The sequence below is a fragment of the Nelusetta ayraudi genome, unplaced genomic scaffold (genome assembly GCF_046127955.1).
Source record: "Nelusetta ayraudi isolate G7.1 ecotype Tasmania unplaced genomic scaffold, CSIRO-AGI_Nayr_v1 ptg000042l, whole genome shotgun sequence".
NCBI classification, from domain to species: domain Eukaryota; kingdom Metazoa; phylum Chordata; class Actinopteri; order Tetraodontiformes; family Monacanthidae; genus Nelusetta; species Nelusetta ayraudi.
Genome location: NW_027466092.1, coordinates 11,933,433 through 11,954,420, shown reverse-complemented (window position 1 = coordinate 11,954,420; position 20,988 = coordinate 11,933,433). Strand labels below are relative to the sequence as shown.

The 20,988-nt window shown below is 45.6% G+C and overlaps 1 protein-coding gene across 1 annotated transcript; it reads right to left on the bottom strand.

Moving 5' to 3' along the window:
• Window positions 1-350: 350 nt before the first annotated feature.
• Window positions 351-6,289, bottom strand: metrn (meteorin, glial cell differentiation regulator). Its single transcript, XM_076034454.1, has 4 exons — window positions 6,004-6,289; window positions 4,858-5,303; window positions 2,959-3,018; window positions 351-2,123 (listed from the first exon to the last, which is right to left on the bottom strand). The coding sequence occupies exons 1-4, from the start codon at window positions 6,102-6,104 to the stop codon at window positions 1,810-1,812; spliced, it is 921 nt and encodes a 306-aa protein (XP_075890569.1). The 5' UTR covers window positions 6,105-6,289; the 3' UTR covers window positions 351-1,809.
• Window positions 6,290-20,988: the final 14,699 nt, after the last annotated feature.

Below are 20,988 nucleotides of genomic sequence, written 5' to 3'. Positions count from 1 at the left end.
GAATTCCAAACGCAAAGGAGGCTCTTTTTTTTCACCCCCTTGGCTTCCCTGCCTCAGTCCACAGCCTCAGGTTCCTGAAACCAGCGTAAATCTCCGGGCCTTTCAGGCCTCTCGCTCTCCCAGGCATGTCGGAGCTTTAGGGGAGCTGATTTATTGGCACTTGAAGTGACTTATGTCTGAGAAAAGTTTACAGAGCCCAAAACCTTTAGACCCAAAGTGGGAAGAGGTGAGCCGCGCCGCATTGATGTGTTAGTGAGAGGGGCTGCGTGTTCCGATAAATCAAAGATTCACTGACCGTTGTGTTTGTGGAGCCGAGGAAAAACAGCTTGTGAAAAAAGAAAACACAAACGTTTTCAATGTTTATGTATATATATTTATATATACTTTTTATTGACAGACAAACATAAAAATAATCCACAATACTGACAGAGCACAGCGTGTTTTTCTTTTCTAGAATTTCTTATCAACATATTTACACATATTCACATATTTAAAAAAGAAACAGTCAAGTGGCAGTGAACACATTTAAGACAATACCGTTTCAGCACATCACAGTCATTTGGTATGAACACCTTCCCCTGGCTAATATATAGTGCACATCTGAGAAATTCCTTTTTCAGCATTTTAAACGTCCAATGCATATTTTGACTTTATGATTTCTAGAACGAGCCTGGTCCAGTGTGACAGAAAAACTGCCTTGTTTATTAAATAAAATAACTGGATTAGATTCTGCAAGGCCATTGTCACTGCTGAGCATCTCAACTGAAAAAACAAAACAAAAACGACACTAGTTCTTTTTGGTTTGAGTTTCTGCATACTGACGACTACTGGATAACAACATCGTCTAGAACTGCTTTGGCAGCGAATCCAACCCTGACACAGTTTTCTCAATATTCAACGTCCAATCGTGACATTTTTTTGCAGACATATCACACGGCTACTGCAATGAATACACATAGAAATCCTAAAAAAAAAACCTGCAGAGGTAAGAAAAAAAGAAAAAAGAAGAAATCTCAGCTTTGACTACAGTGTGAAAGTGCTTTCAGCACTACTTCCAGCCATTGGCTGCTCAGGTCGCCATCACTCTCTGGTACTGAGTGCTCTGTACTTATATTAACTTCTCAGTTGCTCCACTATGCTACATATAGTTGCTTTTTATTTGGTTTTCAGTGCTTGCAGCATCGCACGTTGCAGATAATCCCCTCCCATTATCAGTGCAAATACGTGTATATCTATTCCAATATATATATTTGTATATATAGTTATGCAGGACTTTTCTGTGATAATCTTCTTGATAATACTAACACTGTAGACCCCAACAGTGCTGAACCAACCAGCACAACTGCACCTCCTCATCACCACGCTAGGTGTCTGAGGTCTGTCCCTGCTGGCACTGAGCTTTCTGTTAGACCTTGCAGAAGTTTGACTTTTTCCTGAGTTTTCCAACACGGACACTCAACAAGCCTGACTCGTCACACTTAAGTTCTCCCCTCGAAAGCTTTTTTCCCCCCACGATAGATCTTCTCTGGAACTTCACAGCAGCGTCGTTCTCGTCACTCTGGACTCGGCGTCTCGCAGGCCCAACCGTTCTTCTCCCGACCCGCCGCCACCGAAACAGAACGCGGTCCAAAAGTCCATTTCATTTCACAATTGCCCCTCGGAAGGATGCGTCAGCTCACATTTTCAACAGTGGCTTCTCCTTCTCCATGGCCGTGGACTGAGTGGTTCATTTTTTCTTCTTCCGGGCCTTTGCTTCCTGCTGTGGCCTCGACTTCTTCAGCTGTAGACTGTTTTGCGGAGTTTTCCGGCTCAGTCCACCGGCAGCTCGCAGGGGATCTGCTGCGCTGCCTTGGCCATGGTGTAGGCCCGCTGGAAGTCCTTGTAGCGGGGAGCGCAGCCCAGCCACGCCTCCCCGAAGTGGACGCGGCCGGTGAAGAGGAAGCTCCCGGGACCCGGCTTGACGCCGCACTGCAGCAGGGTGCGGATCTCGCCGCGGCTGCCCAGGCGGCTGTTGCCGGTGAACAGGGTGTACTTCTGACGGAACACCCGGGTGGCGCTCACCTTGATCACGGCGGCCTGCGAGTCGTCGTCTGCTGCCACCGACTTGATGTTGCCTCGAACGACTGTGGAAGGACGGGACATTGTGGTTAATTTCTATTTAATTATTATTATAATGACAGTGAAAGACTTGAAGTCACATTGGTTTGCTTTGACTAGCGGGGAGGTACATCATGATGCTGTCAATTCTGCCCTATTGCAGTAAGCAGCTGCAGCAACTCCAGTTATATTGGCCTGTGGTTGCCTGCCATCCTGACATATGGAACAATCTGAGTTTCCAATATTTGTGAAATTAGGAAACAAAAAAGGTGACGGCCAGTTAATATGCTGTCGTGGACTTTGTGCGGCAGTTCATTCGTATCCTTAGTGTTTTTACATCTCAAACCGGCTGGTGGTTCCTTTACTGGCAGCCACCTGAGGGCTACCACAGAGAGTCCCGGCCGCGGCTCTCTAATCCCCTTCGTTTAATGCCAGTTGGACTTCTCCTCAGGGCCACTACAGCTCAATCAGAGGCCTGCAGATTAGTCCGACACTCCTTCCTGGGGCGGGGGTGGGGGGGAGTTAGGGTTTGTGGGGGTCGTGGGTGAGGGCGATGTTGGGATTAGTTCGCTACAGTGCCTCTGACGGGTGGGGGTGTAGGTATTTGCCATTTCACCTTTAACCTTCGGACTTTAGAGCAGAGAGGATTTGGAGGCAGAGGGGTGGGCTGACTTTAAAAAAAAAACAACACACAATTCGACACCCTTCGATTTTGAGCGAAGAACTATTATTACTTTGCAGCTTTGGCGCTGGCGAGTAACGTGATTTGGTGGCCCGGTTTGGTTCCACTAATCGTGGGGTGGGGGCGGGGGGTTAATTAGTGGCTTCAACACTGTATTGAAAGCTGCTGAGACAACTCACCAAAGTCACTGGTGCAAACGGCCATCAGGATCTCGCTGTTGTTGCAGGGTCTGCAGGCATCTGGGTGGGAGACAAACAAGAGAGAGAAGAGTCAGTTGGTGACCTTCCACGCTAAACCTCCCAAAAAACAACCAAAAAAACAACCAAAAAACAACACCTATATGCTAATGCAAAGTTGCAGGACATCTACTCGTGAGGCTCCCTCGTCCAGGAATGCGGGACGTGAATGGGGGGGAAACTGGGCAACAAAGCAGCAGAGTTCTGAGTGGCAGCTGCTACTTTATTTTACAGTCGGCACAGGAGGACGAGGAGAGTTTGGAGGGGCGACGCACTTCCAGCCCAGACAACTTAAAAGCCAAAACCACACACACACACACACACACACACACACACACACACACACACACACACAGCACCCTCCTCCCCTGCCCCTTTCCCTCCAAGCCTTTCAAGGTGTCTACAGTCACACTTCATGAAAGCCTGTGAGACGGCGGCCAAGGACTTCAAAGATCAGAGCGTAATCCCACTTCCCACAATGCACTTCCCCTCTCTTTTTTAAGACACGTTTCCTTTGAAAAAAAGAGAAAAAAAAACAAAAAACAGTCCATGCACCTTTACTGAAAAACTCTTAATAGGGTTTGTAAACCTGTGCCTACTGCACCAACTCAACTGTTGACACACACGCACACACACACACACACACACACACACACACACACACACACACACACACAAAGGTCTTGGCATTTTTTAAAGTTCTCCTTGCGGTTCCTCGGAGGCCCCCTGCCCGCCCCACACATTCTCCCCCTCCTCCTCCTCCTCCTCCTCCTCAGTGAAAACCTCTTGATAAATGAGATTCCTTCCTCACCCTCTATCGCTCACTGCTACCCCACCCCTTCACCCCCTTCACCCCCGTACCAACCCAAACCACTGAGTGTGTGTGTGAGAGGGAGAAATGCCGGGGAGGGGGGAGAGAGAGTGAAGTTGGTGGGGGGAGGGGTGGTCTCCACTCCTACAGACATGTCTCCCCACAGAGAGGCGACTCAACAAAAGACAAGAGCATCTCAGCTGGGCAGAGGCCTCCCAGTCTCCTAGGCGATGGCAGTAATCCCAGCATACTCATGCAGAGGCCATTGAAAAGGGCCCTGGACGCCGCAGAAAGACCCACATACTGAGCTTTTGTCCCCCCCCCCCCCCACTCTCAGAGCCGGCACCGAGGCTTCTACTTCAAACCCGCTCTGAGCCAAAGTTTGGCTGCTTCCTCCTCCCAGAGCTCAGCGTGGCCCAGAGAGGCCTGTTAGGAATCTTTGAACCGGGTGATGCTATGGTGGTTCTATCACTTTATCTCCAAACTTTCCAAACTGGCTCCATAGAAAAGAAAAATCCAAACATGTAACTTGCAATCTTAATTTTCTCCATGTTTTCGAGCAAAACTGTGAGTTTTGCAACTCGATTGGGTAAAACGGGGGGAAATAAGAGCTCCATAAAATCCTCCAAGTACTTCAGCAAGTTTTAAAGGTACTGCATGGTGCGATTTAAGATTGATGTGTGAGAACCAGCTGGGTCTCTAGTCTGTCACACAACTTTCATGCAATTCTGACCCTTTCTGATGTCACCTGTGATGGACCTGAAACCTCATTGACACCTTGCCATGGTTTTGTGTTCCAACATAAGCACCTTCCCTGAAGCAGGATGCTTAAACTCAGCCTTTACTGCAGGAGGCTGCAAACACAGGGCTAAATATGCTGTTTTTTTTTGGAGGGCTTTAGATTTTTTCTGAGACACTTATTGCCCAAGGATGCTAAATTGGAATAAAAACAAACAAAAAAACAAACAACAACATACGAAGACAATTCCACACAAATGGAAGTAACTCTCAAGCCAACATGGCCGACTCACCCTCAGTGTTGATGGGCCGGGAGTCCAGTGACAGCTGAGCCGTCCAGTCTCCTCTCAGCTCGTAGCGGAAGGAGGCGATCCTGCGGCTGATGTCCTGGTGAGGGGTGGCCTGCAGGAACAGGGCCACCCGCTGGCCGGGCAGACGGCTGAAGCAGCGGACCCTCGGCGGCGACGAGGACCCCAGCCGGTCGCCCACCAGCAGCTCCAGGACGCCGTCCCTCTCCAAGTAGAGCTGGGCGCCGTGGAACTGCTCCGAGGGCTTGACGCAGGCTGTGATGAGGCCTGAGCTGCCGCCGCCACCGCCAGCACCGGGACCCACTGCCACGGACGGCAGGCGAGGGGACAGGCTGAGGCGAAGGGCCCCTTTGGGGTAGAGCCAGTCCAGAGTGCCCTCTGAGCAGTGCAGCGAGATCTGCTCCACGCTGCCCCGCTGCTGAGACAGACCACTGGGGGAGGAAACAAGAAGGAAGCAGAGTTATTTCAAGGGGAATCTGGTGTTGGACAGTCAGACACAGCAACAGTTGTTTGGTTCAGCGAGATTATTGATTCATTCATTTAGCTTTTAAACTCGTCCTGAGGAGAACCACAGTGCATCTCATCAGGCATCTCCACGGGAGCCGCCTACTGGCGACTCTGCAAACACGTCGTGCGGCAGAAGCATTTGTAGCGCAAAACTTTCAAACGAACGCGGAATTTGCACCAAGTTGCACGCGTAGATGCAAAATAGCATAAAGTTCCAGGAGCATCCGCGGCCAACCGGCTCCGGTTTCCCCCCCTCTCTTTCTCTCTGCAGCACTGCGAGCTATAATCCACCCAGTCTCCTGCCCGTCTGTCTGTCTGTCTGTCTGTCTGGACCCCCCAGGTCCCCTGCACACAGCCCGTAGGCGCAATCGCTGCACGGCACCGCAAACATTTTGATTGCGCCCGAGCTGCGTGTCACAACATGTCGCAGCGGCGCATCGGACACTCGCCGTAAAATAGTCACATTAAAATTATACACGCGCGCGCGCAAGGAGGCTCCTGTGCCATCGCTGTTTTGGAATATTTCGTTCAGGCGCACGAACGCACGCATGCACGCACGCACGCACGCACGCACGCATACGACTGAAAGGAGTTGTAATGTTTTTCTCTTTAAAGATGACTTGCCTGCCTCTCCAGCTGCACTGGTCCTCAGAGTAGTTAGAAGAAGCAACATCCAGAGTGGCGCAGAATAAAATCCAAACAGCGTTAATCCAGACTGCGGACATTTTCAATTGAAGGCGATTGCAGAGTCAATAAAAAAAAAGATTTAAAAACTAAAAAAATACGCAGAATGAGGAATCCCAAATGGGCTACAGTGCTACTATAAAGCTGCTCTGACGCTCCCTGTGAACACCTCCATAGTTCTGGTGCGACTCTCCGCACCCAGGACCTGCTGTGCGTGTCACGGTGCGCGGAGTTTCTCCAATTTATCAGCCCCGAAAGGAAAACTTGGCGGACCAATGAGAGCGCAGGGAGTGAAACTTTAAACCACTCACCCTGCGGAGGGGAGGGGCGCCAGATAGCAGACAGCCAGACAGAGAGACTGGGGGCTCGAGGCGAGTTTCACTGCGTGATTGTGTTTGACAGTGTAAATAGGGAGCGGTGATAAGGCAGCACTGAGAGAAGGTGAATTAGGCTTTAATGAATATAGTGTCTTCAAACTTCATTTATCTTATCAGTTTAAAACCAACAACTGGTTTCTTGACTCAGCGATACATTGGAAAATACACACACCAGGATTAGATTTAACTAAATGCCAATAGATAGATTAATAGATCTATTACCATTTAGGTAAACCTAATTCTGGTGGATATATTTTTCAATGTGTTTGCAAGCATACAATTAACAAAGAATGATGATTCCTACCATGTTACTGTTTTCCCTCAAATAAACGTATAGAAACATTCTTAAAGTTGCATGAACTCTCCCCCCATTGATAATGAAACCATTAAACTCCATTAATATTTATAAATGTATCAAGTGAAATGAAGAAAAAAGCCATATCCTCCATCAGTGTTCTGTTATTTCCTCTGAAATGTTTGCACACTTAAAGCGATGATTGATAGAATTGGGGTGGAACAATTGCTCCACTTGTTCTGCAGGTCAAACTTGACTGTGAGGAAATGAATACGCATTTTGTGATAAAAGATGGATAATAAATGCTCCGTAACAAAGCCTGGTGACGTGGCTTTTACACTTATGTTGTGATAAAATATTCCTTTTACGTCTTTTCAGTTGTCCTGAGCAAGAAAACGCCCTCTATAATTTATATACCCCAAATTCCATCATTGTGCATGAAATAAAGCTTCTTCGTCAACATCCTCATAATTTAATTTCTTTAAAACATCACCGGCCCTTTTTTAAAAAGAAAAAAAAGAGTTTGTATTGTTGGTTAATATCTGTCTCCATAAGATTAAATCAAGTGAAACGGGCAGAAAGAGGCCGTGTAAAGCGGCGGTCACAGTTCAGCAATGCTAACCTGATTTTTAGGACACAGCAATATGACGGGGATGATGATGAAGATTTCGCCTCCCCTGGTCTCCGTGGCCTCTGGCCTTCAGCCCGCTGGGCTCCTCTTTCATGTTGCAGTATTTAGAAGCAAATCAAATATTCTTTTGTGCGCGGCACCGCCATCCGTCTCCTCGAGCCAGTGACTTTTTGGTGTTTGTGCGCGTGCATAATGGACGTCTCGGCCCCTGCGATGGAGTTATGACAAGGCTGCGGCAACAGCACAAAGGCACATGTGCAGAAATCCAGCTGCTTCATTGTTCGGCGGCGGGACGGTAGCTTTTGTTCTGTGCAGCGCAGTTCAAAGCGGCCGCAGTCGGACGTACGGCGCGGCGGGAGCATAGACGCAGTCGAGGAGAAGTCGAAGCACACAGTTCCGCTCTTTCTACTCAGATACGAACTCCACGTGCGCACAAATCCGGACAGTCCGATTTGCACACTTTGTCAAACAAATCAGTGTGTGTGCATTCATACACACATCCGTTAAAACAATGGCACGCACACGCCCGCTGACCCCGGCACGACCCGCGGTACAGTACAGCCCGGCCCGGATCACGTTCTCTGCTTTCATGTTTGCTTTGCAGCACTTCAAACACGCGGAAGATTAAACTCATTTGATACGGCTGTGGAGACGGTTTTAGGGGAAGAAGAGAGACTTTCCATTCCTGACAGTGTCCTGCAGTATGGGACCCACCACTAGAAATTTAGTGCTTCCTGCAGGGCACTGTCTGACTTCTTGGAAATAAGGTTGTTACATTCCCGTTGTTCCTCTGCAGTTTTTGTCAACAACCAACCAATACTGATAAAATAGGTTAGATTCAGCACATTTTTTGTTGTTACACCTCAAGTTGTAGCTCCCCAGCAACATTAGAATTGGACTGCTGGCCCAGTTAGGATGAAGCTTAGGCTGCATGTTTCTGTTTGGATCCAAACGAGCCCAGCCCATGTCCTGCATTATTCTGTTCATCAAGTCTGAGATCCACATAGTTTTAAGCTGAAACACAGAGTTAGAGTCACACAGTTGCAGCATGCATGCCTGCAACCTGCTAGTCACACGTTGAGAAGTTCAGATTTATTGGTTTATACTGTATATTATTGTAAAGGTCCAATTTTTAACATCACACAAGCATCCTGTGTTGGTTCCACTGAGAGCAAAGTTCAAGATCAAAGCCTCAGGTATGTCCAGTCTTCCTGCCAAGCTAAGAACAAAACTACATTCAAAGCAACAATGTGGCACTTTGGCTTCATGCTTCTTCTGAATTAGATTTAACAACTATTTTTGTCAGACAGGAAAAAGACCCTCAAAGTCAAACTTTGACTCAAGTTAAAAACAACCTTGTTGTCCTCGCAGTTTCACTTCCCAAGCTCTCTGCTGGGCGCCGCCTCAATGCGTCCTTTGTGTTTTCACCGTGCCGCCAATGGGAGCGTCTTCAAACAGTCCCGCTGTACGCGTACGAGAGTTTGCGTGCGCATGTTAGCGCTGTGTCTATTTGCTCGGCAGGCCGGATTCCTCTGTGTGTGTGCAAACGCGGGGAGGATGTAGCGACGGTTTGGCGTCGACCAGCATTTATTGGACCTGGACGTTGTGTAAATTTCCTTTTAACTGGTGGTTTCTCACAAGGACAAAGATAAAGCTCAGGTTTGGTCCACTACTATAATATAATATACTACTATAATATAATAATATAAAATCACAAACGGATATATATAAAAAAACACCTGTTCTCAAGTATGTTTAGATCAATTTCAGTGTGTGAGTTTTCTTTTAGAATGGATGTCAGGTGGAATCACGAAGACTGCCCTCCTGCTGCTCTACAACCTCAATGAAGGCCCAGTCATGGTCCGCGTGGCTCCACAGGTTGCAGACTACGCAGAAAAGTTTGTGATTCCAGCTGAAGCGCCACGGTCGGACCTGAGCTGCTCTGAGAAATGGAGACGTGCCTGTTCCCAGAGCTCGCCGCAGCTTCCCATGTCACCTCAGCGCTAATCCGGCTCCATCTGACGCGGCCACTGTTTGTTTTCCTGCACAGGGTCATCTATCAGCCGGTAATGAGATCTAAGACCTTGTCAGGACACTCTGATAATCAGCATTCGTTCAGGGTGGCAGAAAAATATGCCTTTCCCGCCACTGGATTCTGCTGCGCAATGAGGTTTGGCCCGTTTAGGTTTGTCATGGGAAATGATGTCGGAGTGGATGTGAAAACACAGTAGCACAAGTAATTATTTTTCCTATACGAGAGGGGGAAAAAATAGGAAATGATAATAATGCCGCGAGACGCAAAGGCTGCTTAGAGGGATGTGGAATTGAAAACAGGGGGAAAACAGTTCACACTGTGAGTGACTTTAAACAAAGGCAAGAGATTTACAACATTTAATGTTTTACTTCCGGTGGATTTTTCCATTCTCTCCATCAAAACAGACAACTGGGCATTATGCTTCTCCAGTATCTCACTCTTTCATCTGCTTCCAAGCTTATAAAGACTCTATGCAGTTTTTATTTATTCAATTTTATTTTACACATGGATGATTGTTTTAAAATCATTTTCATTTACTTTGAAGAACAAGACTGATTTAGGAAGGACTGTTTATCTCTGGTTGCCTGCCCAGCAACCTACTACAACGCTAGATTTAAAAACACATCTCTTTATCTCTACCACAATGAATTCATGTTTATGGTTACAAGTGGAAAAACGCTGAAATGACGTCTGTGCAGTAAATCACAAGGCGAATTTTGATCCAACTTCATTTGCTACAGCAAAAGATTCCTGATGCTGTTGAATTCAGGTTCAGCTTCACAGACATGGTCAGCAACGACTGCTCGCGATTAAGGTTTTATTATTTTGTCTAATAATGACACATTTTTGAGATCATTTTTTTTCAGCTTGCAAGTGTTTCACCAGCTACGCTGGCGAGAAACAAGACCAGCCCTGATCTTCGAGCGATCACGCACCAGTTAATATTCTTTGCATGTGTTGAGATGACCCTCTGTAACTGGAGGTTTGTGTTGTGATGACTCAGTGAGAGCGACGCGGTTGCACTTTCCCACCTCTCTACGGCCAGGTGACCCCTCCCCCGTCTGTGGCGGCCAAAGGAACCACAGTCCGGGGGAGGAGAAGGAGGATGAGGAGGGAGAAGAAGAAGAAGGAAGGAGGAGGAGGAGGAGGCAGAGGTGGAGGGGGAGGAAGAGGAGGAGGCTGGAAAAACTCTGCTGCTGATATTTACCCTGCGTGCCCCCATGAGAGCCGCATGTGAAAACTGACACCTGCTCTCTCACTGCACTTTCTCAGGGTCCCGGTCGCGTACGCGTTTGTTTGTATGACAGTAAACTTCTCGGCGAGCCTCTCATCTGGGATTGTGGGACCGTGTTGGTGCAAAGCCCGGCGGGAAACAAACTACAAGGGGCCCCTCCGCCAGATAAACACTGTCGGAGGAGGAGGGCTGACGGCAAACGCAGCTGGAAACGCGCAGAGACACCCTGAGAACGCTCTCTAACGCTTCTCTAAACATGTAATGGATCACTTAGCTCCACGGTCAGACTGGGTCCCGTGTGCACTTTCATCTCCTCGCATGAATTTGGCTGGAAGTGTTGCTGAAACATAAACACGAGGCTAAAAACGGTTTATTTCCTGTTTTTCAGGCGGTTGTTTCATCCCATCCGTCATCGGCCGACGTGTTTGTGTCTCTTTGGGAAATTTTGCAAAGATAAAGTTTTTTTTTATTTTAAAGATGCATCTTTGAGTTTTCTTTGTGGCTCTGCACTCTGGCAGGACACTTATTTGAGAGTTCCACTGCTCCAGATATAACCTAATTATAGTAGCTGAGGTCAGAGGTCACAGCTGGGTGCCCTGGGGACTTCTCATTAGCAAAATTGGAGGGAAGAGGCTGCAGGTGTCTGTAATGGACTTCTCTATCTATTGTGCTCAAAATTCCTGGAGCTCTCTGCTGCTCTTCAATGTGAAGAGACTTGAAGAGTTCCTGCGAAAAACGCATCAAATTTTATTATTATTACATTTTGAGCTGCTGAGATCAACAAAACCAAAATCTGGTGTCTTTGTGTTTAAAACCAAAAACTAGAGAAGCTCGACTGCAAGTGGCCAGTTTGGTCCAAATGAGCAATATTTGATTTGATTTTCTTTTTTTTGAGATACATTTTTATTTTTTATTGTTTGGTTGTGCACAGTGAGTCTGAGCACATCTGTGGTTCAACTCCGAACACGCAGCGCCCATTAAGAAGGTCAGCACCAGACGTCTTCCTCAGAAAGAAAAACAAAAACCTTGCATAAACATAATTTTCTTCTTCCTACTGACATCGTATATTTACCATTATAATAAATCTCAAGTGTTTACAAAACGATCACTTTGACAAAATTTTCCCTCGCTTGTTATTGTTGTGCGTTTATATTTTCTGAGCCCTAATAGATTTGTTGAAACCCTCAAATCTGCTCCTTTACAGCCTGCGTGTCTTTATTGCACCGTAAGCAGATCGCTGCAGTTGTGGACGACTTCAAGTTGCGACGGCGCCGACTCTGCGGCCTTCCTTGATGTCGCTGGGTCTGAGTCTCACGCTCCAGCAGCACCACAAGAAAATAATCATGCAGGAGGGTAGAAGAGGCCAAGCTCTTGTTTTTAAAGTGGTTCTCCTTGCGACGTCTTCATCCTAATCTGGGCCTCTATGCCTTTGACAGCTCCTCTGCTCGTGGCATGCAGGGAAAATAAAAACACGTCGCGGCCACCGCAGAATGCAAAGGAAGCTCCGACGTGGCGCTTGAGGTTTCGCTCGGTTTCAGACTACAAAAGCTTCCGAAGCTTTGATTTTTGCCTGCTCGGAGACGTGTGTGTCTCCGGCTGCTCTCTGAGATCTTGGAGGGTGGCGGCCACCAGTCGTCTGCCATTGATTTGTCAACTCCGGTCTTGCTTTTGGAGGGAAACTCACTTTCCCTGTTGTTGTTGTTGTTGTGTCGGAGCCGCCGTCTCCCGCTCCTTTCAACCGCACGTTTACGGCTCCCGTTAGTTGCAATTAACAGAGCATCTCCTCAGAGCACTACCCAGATTAGGCCATTGTTATCAGCAGCCCAGCGGTGCTCTGCTGACGCCCTGTTGCTTGGCTGGAGCTGTGTTGGCGGAGCCCAGCTGGGGGGATGGTAGGTGGGAGGTAGAGGGGGTGGGAGGTCAGACAGAGGTTCTCCGCTGTCCGTCATGGCGGCGACTGCAGCCGCCCTCCCAGCCCCCCAGCACACTTCTAATTGGCCGAATCAATTTGGAGGGAAACTTAACAAGGAGCAGGATCCCTCCAAAATCTGACAATAGGTGAAGTCCTTTACATATGTCCACAGGAAAGACAGATGTTGCGGCTCTCCACCACGTCCACTTCTGAATGGTCTGACCGGGACACAATGAGGGAAAATACAAAGGGTGGATATTTTTGGCGGTCAAGGCAGATGCATAATTTTTGGCGGCAAGGACAGCGTAGCGTGAGACTTTCTGACCTTTGGTCCCGCGCAGTCTTTTGCCTCCAAATACCAAGAAGCAGGAAAATGTTTTCATGCATAAATATGTAGGACTTAGTGCGGCCCTCTGGAAACTGGACGATTTACTTCATACGTGACTCAAAAGTCATTGCGATGATTAAACTGACGTACACAGTCTCACACAGTATCATCCCAAGCAACTGAGGCTAATTTAGCCCCAGTATTGGAGGGAATCGCTCTCGTTTGCCATCCAGTGAAGGAAGAATTTTTGAGATGTTAAAATTCTTGGAGAATTCCCTGAAATCTTAGGAAATAATGGCAATGTGTTTTTGATGGAAGATGCAGAATTTATTGAACCATGGTTAGATCATCATACAATACTTTAGATATATAAGAAGCTTCTGAAACTCACTTTTCACTTAATTGCCAAATATGAGGATAGAATTAATTCAGAATGCACCAGTATCTCTATTACAAGAGTTTAGGCAGATAGACAAATCGATAATTCCTATTCAGAATTTTAGTTTTGACAGTATAATTTTTTGAACTCTCTATGCCTCTTTGGACAGTACTCACTCTGCAGTATAAATGTTTATGTCCATTTTATCAGAATACAGAAACCTGAATTGCTTTTTGTGGGATAAAAAAGATTAACACACTCTTTTTTTCTTTACATTCTGGGCCGAATTTTCAATCAACTTTTTCATCAGGTGAAAAGTCAGTTACTCTATGACTTCACTGATAATCTCTAGTGTGTTAAAAATTCTTATCGTTTCTTTGCTATGTGGCTGAGCTTCTCCGCTCCCTCCACCTCCTCCTCCTCCTCCTCCTCCTCCTCCTCCTCCTCTTCCTCTGCTCTGTGTCCTGCTCTGCCAGTGGCTCGGCCAGGTCAGCCTTTTGCCGTGCACAATATAATTAGCCTGCCCACACACACACATGCACACATACAGACTTTAAACTTTAAACCCCCCGCCACACACAATGACCGGTCCGGACAATAGACACATGCCAACACTGTGACCCTCTCAAGAGTCTCCCTCACCAACAGAAAACTGCTTGTCTGCTCCTTTTACAACTCCCCCAACACACACACACACACACACACCCTCTTCCTGCTCACTCAGCAGAATAATGAGACTGATACGATTACATTTTTGCGTATCGCCTTTCACATCAGATTGTAGTGGAGGGGAAAAATATAACAAGCTCAACAGGTGCCGAATCTCAGCTGTTCTTCTCGGGGTCTTGAAAAGTGGCGGGCGTGCGGAATAGCAGGGGACGTTGGCTCGAGGTGTCGCGTTTCAACTGATAGAGCTAATAAAGTGTTACAGTTACAACGTTTGCAACCAAAGATGGAAGCCAGCTTAACCTCCATAAACTATTAAATATAATGATCCAAAGTCTTGGAAAAAAAAAAAGCTAAAGTCTTTAGTTTGACTTGCTGGACATCACTTGAGTCACATCCATCCAACAGCCCAAATGATTTTTAACTTATTCTCTAAATCTTCCTTCTTCATCTCTAAAGTCAAACCATTACCACAGCCTTATCTAAAATGTATAGATGATCTATCTATCTATCTATCTATCTATCTATCTATCTATCTATCTATCTATCCACACAAGCAGACATACATATTTTTTATTAAATTGTATCTGAGTTTAAAAGTATGAAGCCATAAACTCTTATTATGGAAGATAGATCAGAAAAAAAGATAACAGGATTAATTCTCTAACTTTCCCCAAATCCTTCAGTTGAAGAGGTGATGCATGATCGCCCACAGCCTCAATAATCTCCTCATTTCAGCCCCCTTTAAAATTAAAACCTCTAAATGGGGGTGGGCCAATAATTGCGCACTAAATTTGAATCCTCAGCGGCCTTTATCCCTCCCCTCCTTTGCTTCAATGCCTTTCAGAAGCACCGCCTCCCCTTGCTCCCCCATCCCCTGAAAACCTTTTCATCTAATTTTTTTTTTTTTTAAATGCCATCGCACACGAGCCGCCCTCCCCCTCTGATCCCTCTCAGCACCTGCACTCCAGTGATTCCTTTAAAAAAATCTATGCATCTGTTGCAAATGAGGCGGTCATTGTTGGTGGAGATGGAGATGGAGGAAAGCGCTCGAGGGGACCGCCAAATTTGTCTTGTTTTTTTTTTTTTTTGCTCCACCTCCATCTCTGTGTGTGTGTGTGTGTATGTGTGTGTGTGACTTCAGGGGTATCAGATCCCTTCTCCCTCAGGGTATAAAACTGTGCGAGGCTGGATGGTCTCATGATAACAGGTGTATTGTTAAGTGTTCAACAGGTGGGAGGAAATCTCCAGCAGGTTTTCGTTGCTCTGGCTTCAACTTTTATGTTGTTTCATAGAATTGAGCTCCACTAAAAAGTGTTTTTACGGCACATTTTAATGGAGGAACGTGGACATATCACTATCTGGAGTTTAATTACACTCACCGGTCACTTTATTCGGCAAATTGCTTTACCTATGGGGATTGACTTCAGTGACTCTGAAGGTGGTGAACAGCAGGTCTGAGTGTTTCACAAGCTGCTGCTGATCCACTGGGATTTTCACCACATCACAACCATCTCCAGGGCTCATAGCCATAAAAATGGAAAGAAAATCCAGTGGGCAGCGGTTTAGTGAGAAGGAAAACGCCTTGTTGATGTCAGGGGTCAGAGGTCAGAAGACTGGCAGACAGGTTGGAGACCACAGAAAGGCAAGAGCCAAAAATAATGAAATGAAACTAAACAGATAAATAACTGTTTAATCGGGAATGAACAGGATTAAAAACAAAACGTGGCCGGTGTTCAAGTGGCCACGTCGCCTCCCTGACTCCGTCTGGGGATATTAGATATTCTGCAAAAACATACCAGAGGTGATAAATATTTACCCCACAGCTGAGTGTTACTGGCTTTCCTTTCCTCATCTGACCCAAGACCGATGACAAGAGGAAGCTGACAGAGAGAAGGGCGGAGTGCAGAGACACAACAGAGTCTGTCCTCCAGATAGAGAGACGCTCTTCAACAGCGGTGGCTTCCGCAGCCAAGTGCGTCGTCCCGAGCGGGAAGCCGCTGAGAGTCGCTGGGAGAAACAGGAAGAATGTCGGACGGCCAGACGAGTGCTCCGCCGCTTTGCACCCACATGCATGAGCGCATCTACCCGCACACGTGAAAACACTCTCATCCGAGGTTCCAATTTAAGGATTTCGGGCCTATCTGCACATGTATGCCGGCTAATCAGGGCCTCTCCACAGGCAGAAAGCGGGGGGTCAGACAGGGTGAGATATTTGTGATGGAAATTTGGACGGCAGGCGTAGCAAAACAAAAACTTTGGGACAGAACGCCCCGGAGACGACATACTTTACACATGAGATAACACACATTGAGGAATTGCAAAGCAAAAGAAAGAAAGAAAGAAAGAAAAAAAGCCAACTGAAAAAGGGATCACAAAGCTTTTATCATTCAGATTGTGCACAAAGAGCTTTTTTAAGGCATTTTTCTGAAATTATGGCTGAGTAGTTGAGGGGAAAAGAGATTTTGTCTGTAGACTTAATTCTGAGTGGTGTCGAGAAAGGTCTGGAAATCGCGGCTTTAACACAAGGAAAATACACAATATTTAGTAGGAGACTTGTCTTCCTTATGTTGCAAATCTTACGCTGCAGAAATGAGGAGAATTCTCAGGATTATTACTCACTTAACAGAGGGAAAAGGGGATGTTTAGTCTTTCTTCAACACACTTTTCTCTTGAACTGTTTTGCTGCTCTGCATCATCAGTTTCAGAAAAGTAAAGTGCAGACTCCCCATTAGTTGGACGCGTTTGCTTCGTTGCATATTTTTTCCAAATGACTCGCCTGGTTTGCCGTCACTGCAGCACACTGGCCACTAAAGCGCATCGAGGGCGGGCATCCAGCGGAATGACTGCGTCTCACCAGGAAAATCACACAAAGATGAGATTTAATGGCCCTTCGATTGAGCGCCTCTCCAAAGACAACCTCTGACCCTCCGCCTTGACCCCGCCCATCCTCCCGGGCCCACTGTTTGTCACTGGTCATTTGTCAAACCCAGTGCGCTGATCTGATTATGGCCCATTTTGGAAGCGGCGACTACACGCTTCTCGGATCACAACAAGCTTCTTTCAGCAACTTTACATGACAACAAATCACTGGCTTGTTGGGGGAATAGAAGAAGGAACACGTCTGTGTTGTGTTCCGTGTCCAGAGAGTCGGACCAAACCTCAGCCGGATGCCAGAGTTGAAAGTTTCTGATAACTGATTTAATGGAAAGATCCTTACAAAAAAAATGGTTAATGAGAAAATAATTACCTTAGGATCAGGAATTATTCTGTTTCACGAACCAGGATGAGCATTAGGAACCCCTGAAGTATCAACCAGTAGTGACGTTCTGAGAGAAAAAAATGTGTCAATGCAACTGGAACCCTTGAAAGTTTGAAAAGTCACTGCAGTTCCAATTTAACTTCAGTCATCTTACTTTCTTTAATAGGATGCATCATTATATAGTAGCTTAACCTGCCATTGTTAAATGTTAATTATTTTTTTTCGGTCCCAGAATTCCCCTCTGTGGATCGTTCTATTGCTGTTTGACTTGCCCAGTATATCACGCTTAACTGTGTTTTTCTGTTTGGGACCACGGCTGAAAACTGGCATTTATTTATGCATGCAGTCGCCCCCAAATAATAATAAAGAAAAATACAAGTTATCATAGATAAATATATATGTGTTGTTTTTTTATTATGATACAATCATGATAAGGTTTCATCTGCACAAAGTGTCCAATGCAATACAAAGTCAGTGTCTAATGCCTCACATCTCCAGGATCAGCACTTATTTGCAGTTGACGCATACTATATTCAGATCATATATAAAATATACAGCATATCACAACTGAAGAGGATATACAGGTACTAACCGAAAAATTAGAATATCAAGTAAAAATTGTTTTATTTTGGCAATTTAGTATAAAAGATGAAACCAACAAATTTTATTGAGCCATTGCACGCAAATTAACATCTCAAGCAGTTCCTTGTTGTAGCTTTGCTGATTAAGATTTTCAGCTTATTAAAACCACAAACTCACAAACTCATTTTCTGAGTTTTTGAATTTGAGGTTTTTTTTTTTAAGCTGCAGAAATATATTGATTTGCATATTATTTGTTTATATAATATGTCAAATTCACCTTTTAAGTTGAACTGCAGAAATACAACAACCCTTTCAGGATATTCTAATTTTCTGTGTAGTACCTGTACATATATATATATGTATGTGTATATTTGAGTTTGACTGATACAACCTTTACATAGATGGACAGATATAGTGTGCGAAGTCTGCAAATCTTGTGCAAGCGACTGTCACTCAGCCACTCAGATAGAACACAACCTCTCCCTGATATTCCCTGAGGGACTGTAGACTATGCATGACTACACACACACACACACACACACACACACACACACACACACACACACACACAATTAGCCCATACCTCATTATGTCTGCTCGGCTCTTTTGGTTTGTGTTGGGGAGGGGGGCTGGGTGGGAGGCTGGGTGGGGGTCTGGTGACCCCAGAGAGAGAGAATGACCTCAGGGGACTTTTGGGGGAGAGTGATGGGGGAGGGGAGAAGGGACGCAGCGCTCTGGGGGGGGGGATGGGGGGGGCGAGGTAACTTCTTGGTGTCCCTGCTGGTCGCGGTCACTCTAGCTGCAGATCCCTGCTGATTTTGTAAAGGGCGAAAAACACGCTGATCAATCACAGCCACTGAGTTTCATGAAGCTCAGCAGAGCCTCGGCCTTTCACTTGGTAATCGTCAAGACTCGGCCAGTGCAAACCTCATTTCAATATAAAATCAAAATAATTGGCAAACTAATACTCTCCCCATCTGGAGAAGGTTGCCCCTCCTATTAATGTGTAAGCACATCTGTTATTATTTAAATAATGCAACGAAAGACCAGAGGACACATTCCCAACCACATCCCAGGAGGAGGAGGAGGGGAATCCAAACTCCCCCGGCTCTGCAGTTTGGATTTCCCTCCAAAACCTCCTTTGTAAAAACTTCTCCCCCACCTCTTGTACAAACTCTGTAGCCAACGCCCCCGCCCCCAGCCGTGTGTGTGTGTGTGTGTGTGTGTCTTAGGAAGTGGGGTGTCTCAGCCAGAGTTCTGTTAACCCCCCAGGATGTAAAAGATACCCAGACTAACAGTGCAGGCAGCGGCGACAGGCTCTTTCATCTCACTCCGCTTGAGCTTTCCAGAGTTTGGAAACCTTCAGGAAGGAAGAGGAAGCACGGAATGGTGGACATTACTGCCACATGTCTCCAAGATCAGTCCACTGGGTGCACCAATTAGCTTCCTGCACATGCAGAATGGAATTAGTGCATCATGTGTGTGCTTTCTTTTCTCAAATTCAGTTCTTGTTGGCTTCTTGACTGTGGCTGAACTCTAGACTGACCAACCTGGACCAGGATTTTACACCCCCTCCAACTTCCTTTGTCAGCAAGATGAGTCAGGGCTCCAGAGGTGTGCGGTTGACCTTTGACTCCCGGCTATCTCTGAGTCTTTTTCTTACTTGTCCTGAGGTCAGATCAGAGACACATCACTCTTTTTACTCTTAACCTCCGGAGTCAACCAAGGCACAGGGGATTTCACAGGACTGACCCGCAGACACAAAGGCACAACTGATTATTTATTTATTTCTAAATACCGTCAAGTCATCAAAACATCAAAATACTGTATGGCTGTGGTTGAATGTCTTGTCTGTGTTTGCATCACCCCCAACCCCAGTGTCTTTTATCACGCCAAACAATTCTTATGCATGAATTCATTTTGTGTGAGTAATGCATAGAAACAAACAGAGGTTTGGTGACATCTTATTAAGGTCAGCTATGGATGTCTGTGCATGGTTGAATCTCTTTGCACTGATAAAAACTACTAAATACTTACAGTCTGATTTCCTGACTGAAGACTCCCATGGACAGAACACATTGTCATGAAAGTTGGAGAGAAATCATGACATTTAATGGAATGTGAAATAAAAACAGAATAGAATAGTTTCAAGGCTTTGTTGGACTGTTCTAATATTCAAAAGAGTAAAATTAGCATAGATAAATAATCTTTAGAAACTTTGTTAAGGTAAAGAAAAACTTTCATTGAATGTGTCTGGTTGAGTATGAAAACAAAAACTTCATGGGCAGCAGTATTTAGTATACATAGATGATGTAGCAAAAAAATTAACTGTAATTTGATTTTTTGGGAAAATCTGCATAGTTGTGACAACTGGTTATACAAACAAGGCAATTGTCTCTGGCTCATGCTACAGTAACATTTGTGCATTTTCACAACAAGCAGGACAGAGTGGAGAAAAGCTCAAACCAGAATAAAGTACTCTAATGTATTGATAAGAAAATAAAATCAGAAAAATTGATTACAGTTACTTAGTTATGAGAGGCATCTAAAAAAAATCCTCAACTCAAGCCAGATTGAATAGGTTTTCAATTAAATTTGAAGCATATACTGCATTTTATTTTAACTGAACTATATTTCCACACATATCGAGCCAGCTTGTATTAGGGGGCAGCTTTGATGGCTAAAGCTGTGGTCCGTGTCCTGGCACAAGAGACAATTATAGGCGTGAGCTGATGAATATTTGAAAGAGAAGCTGTGACTGACAGCTTGTGCATTTATGAGACTGAATGCCGATTTTCTTTGGTGTCACAGCAGTGCTGCTGCTGCTGCTGCTGCATCTCGCCCATACCTTTGTGAAAGTGTGTGGGAAAATTGGGTGATTATGAAGACGATCAAAATAATTTTTTGACTTTTTCTATCTAAAGGTGGCATTGACAAAAAATGTCATTAAATTTTTTGATTTTAGAAAAAAAGCTAATTTGAGAGTTTTGGTAAAGATGCAGATGAAAAATCTATATTTTCCTGCCAACCTGTAGACTGTTGTGAGTGTGGCACACGCTGACTGGGAGGCAGACATGTTGTCAGTACCACCTGCAGTAAAGGCCTGTGTGCATCACAATTTACTGTTCTCCGCCAGTATGGCAACATGAGCACGCCCCTCACTGTCCATTACCAACAAACACCTGCAACCTTTTAAACAGCTGAGATTTAAATTCAAAGAAAAA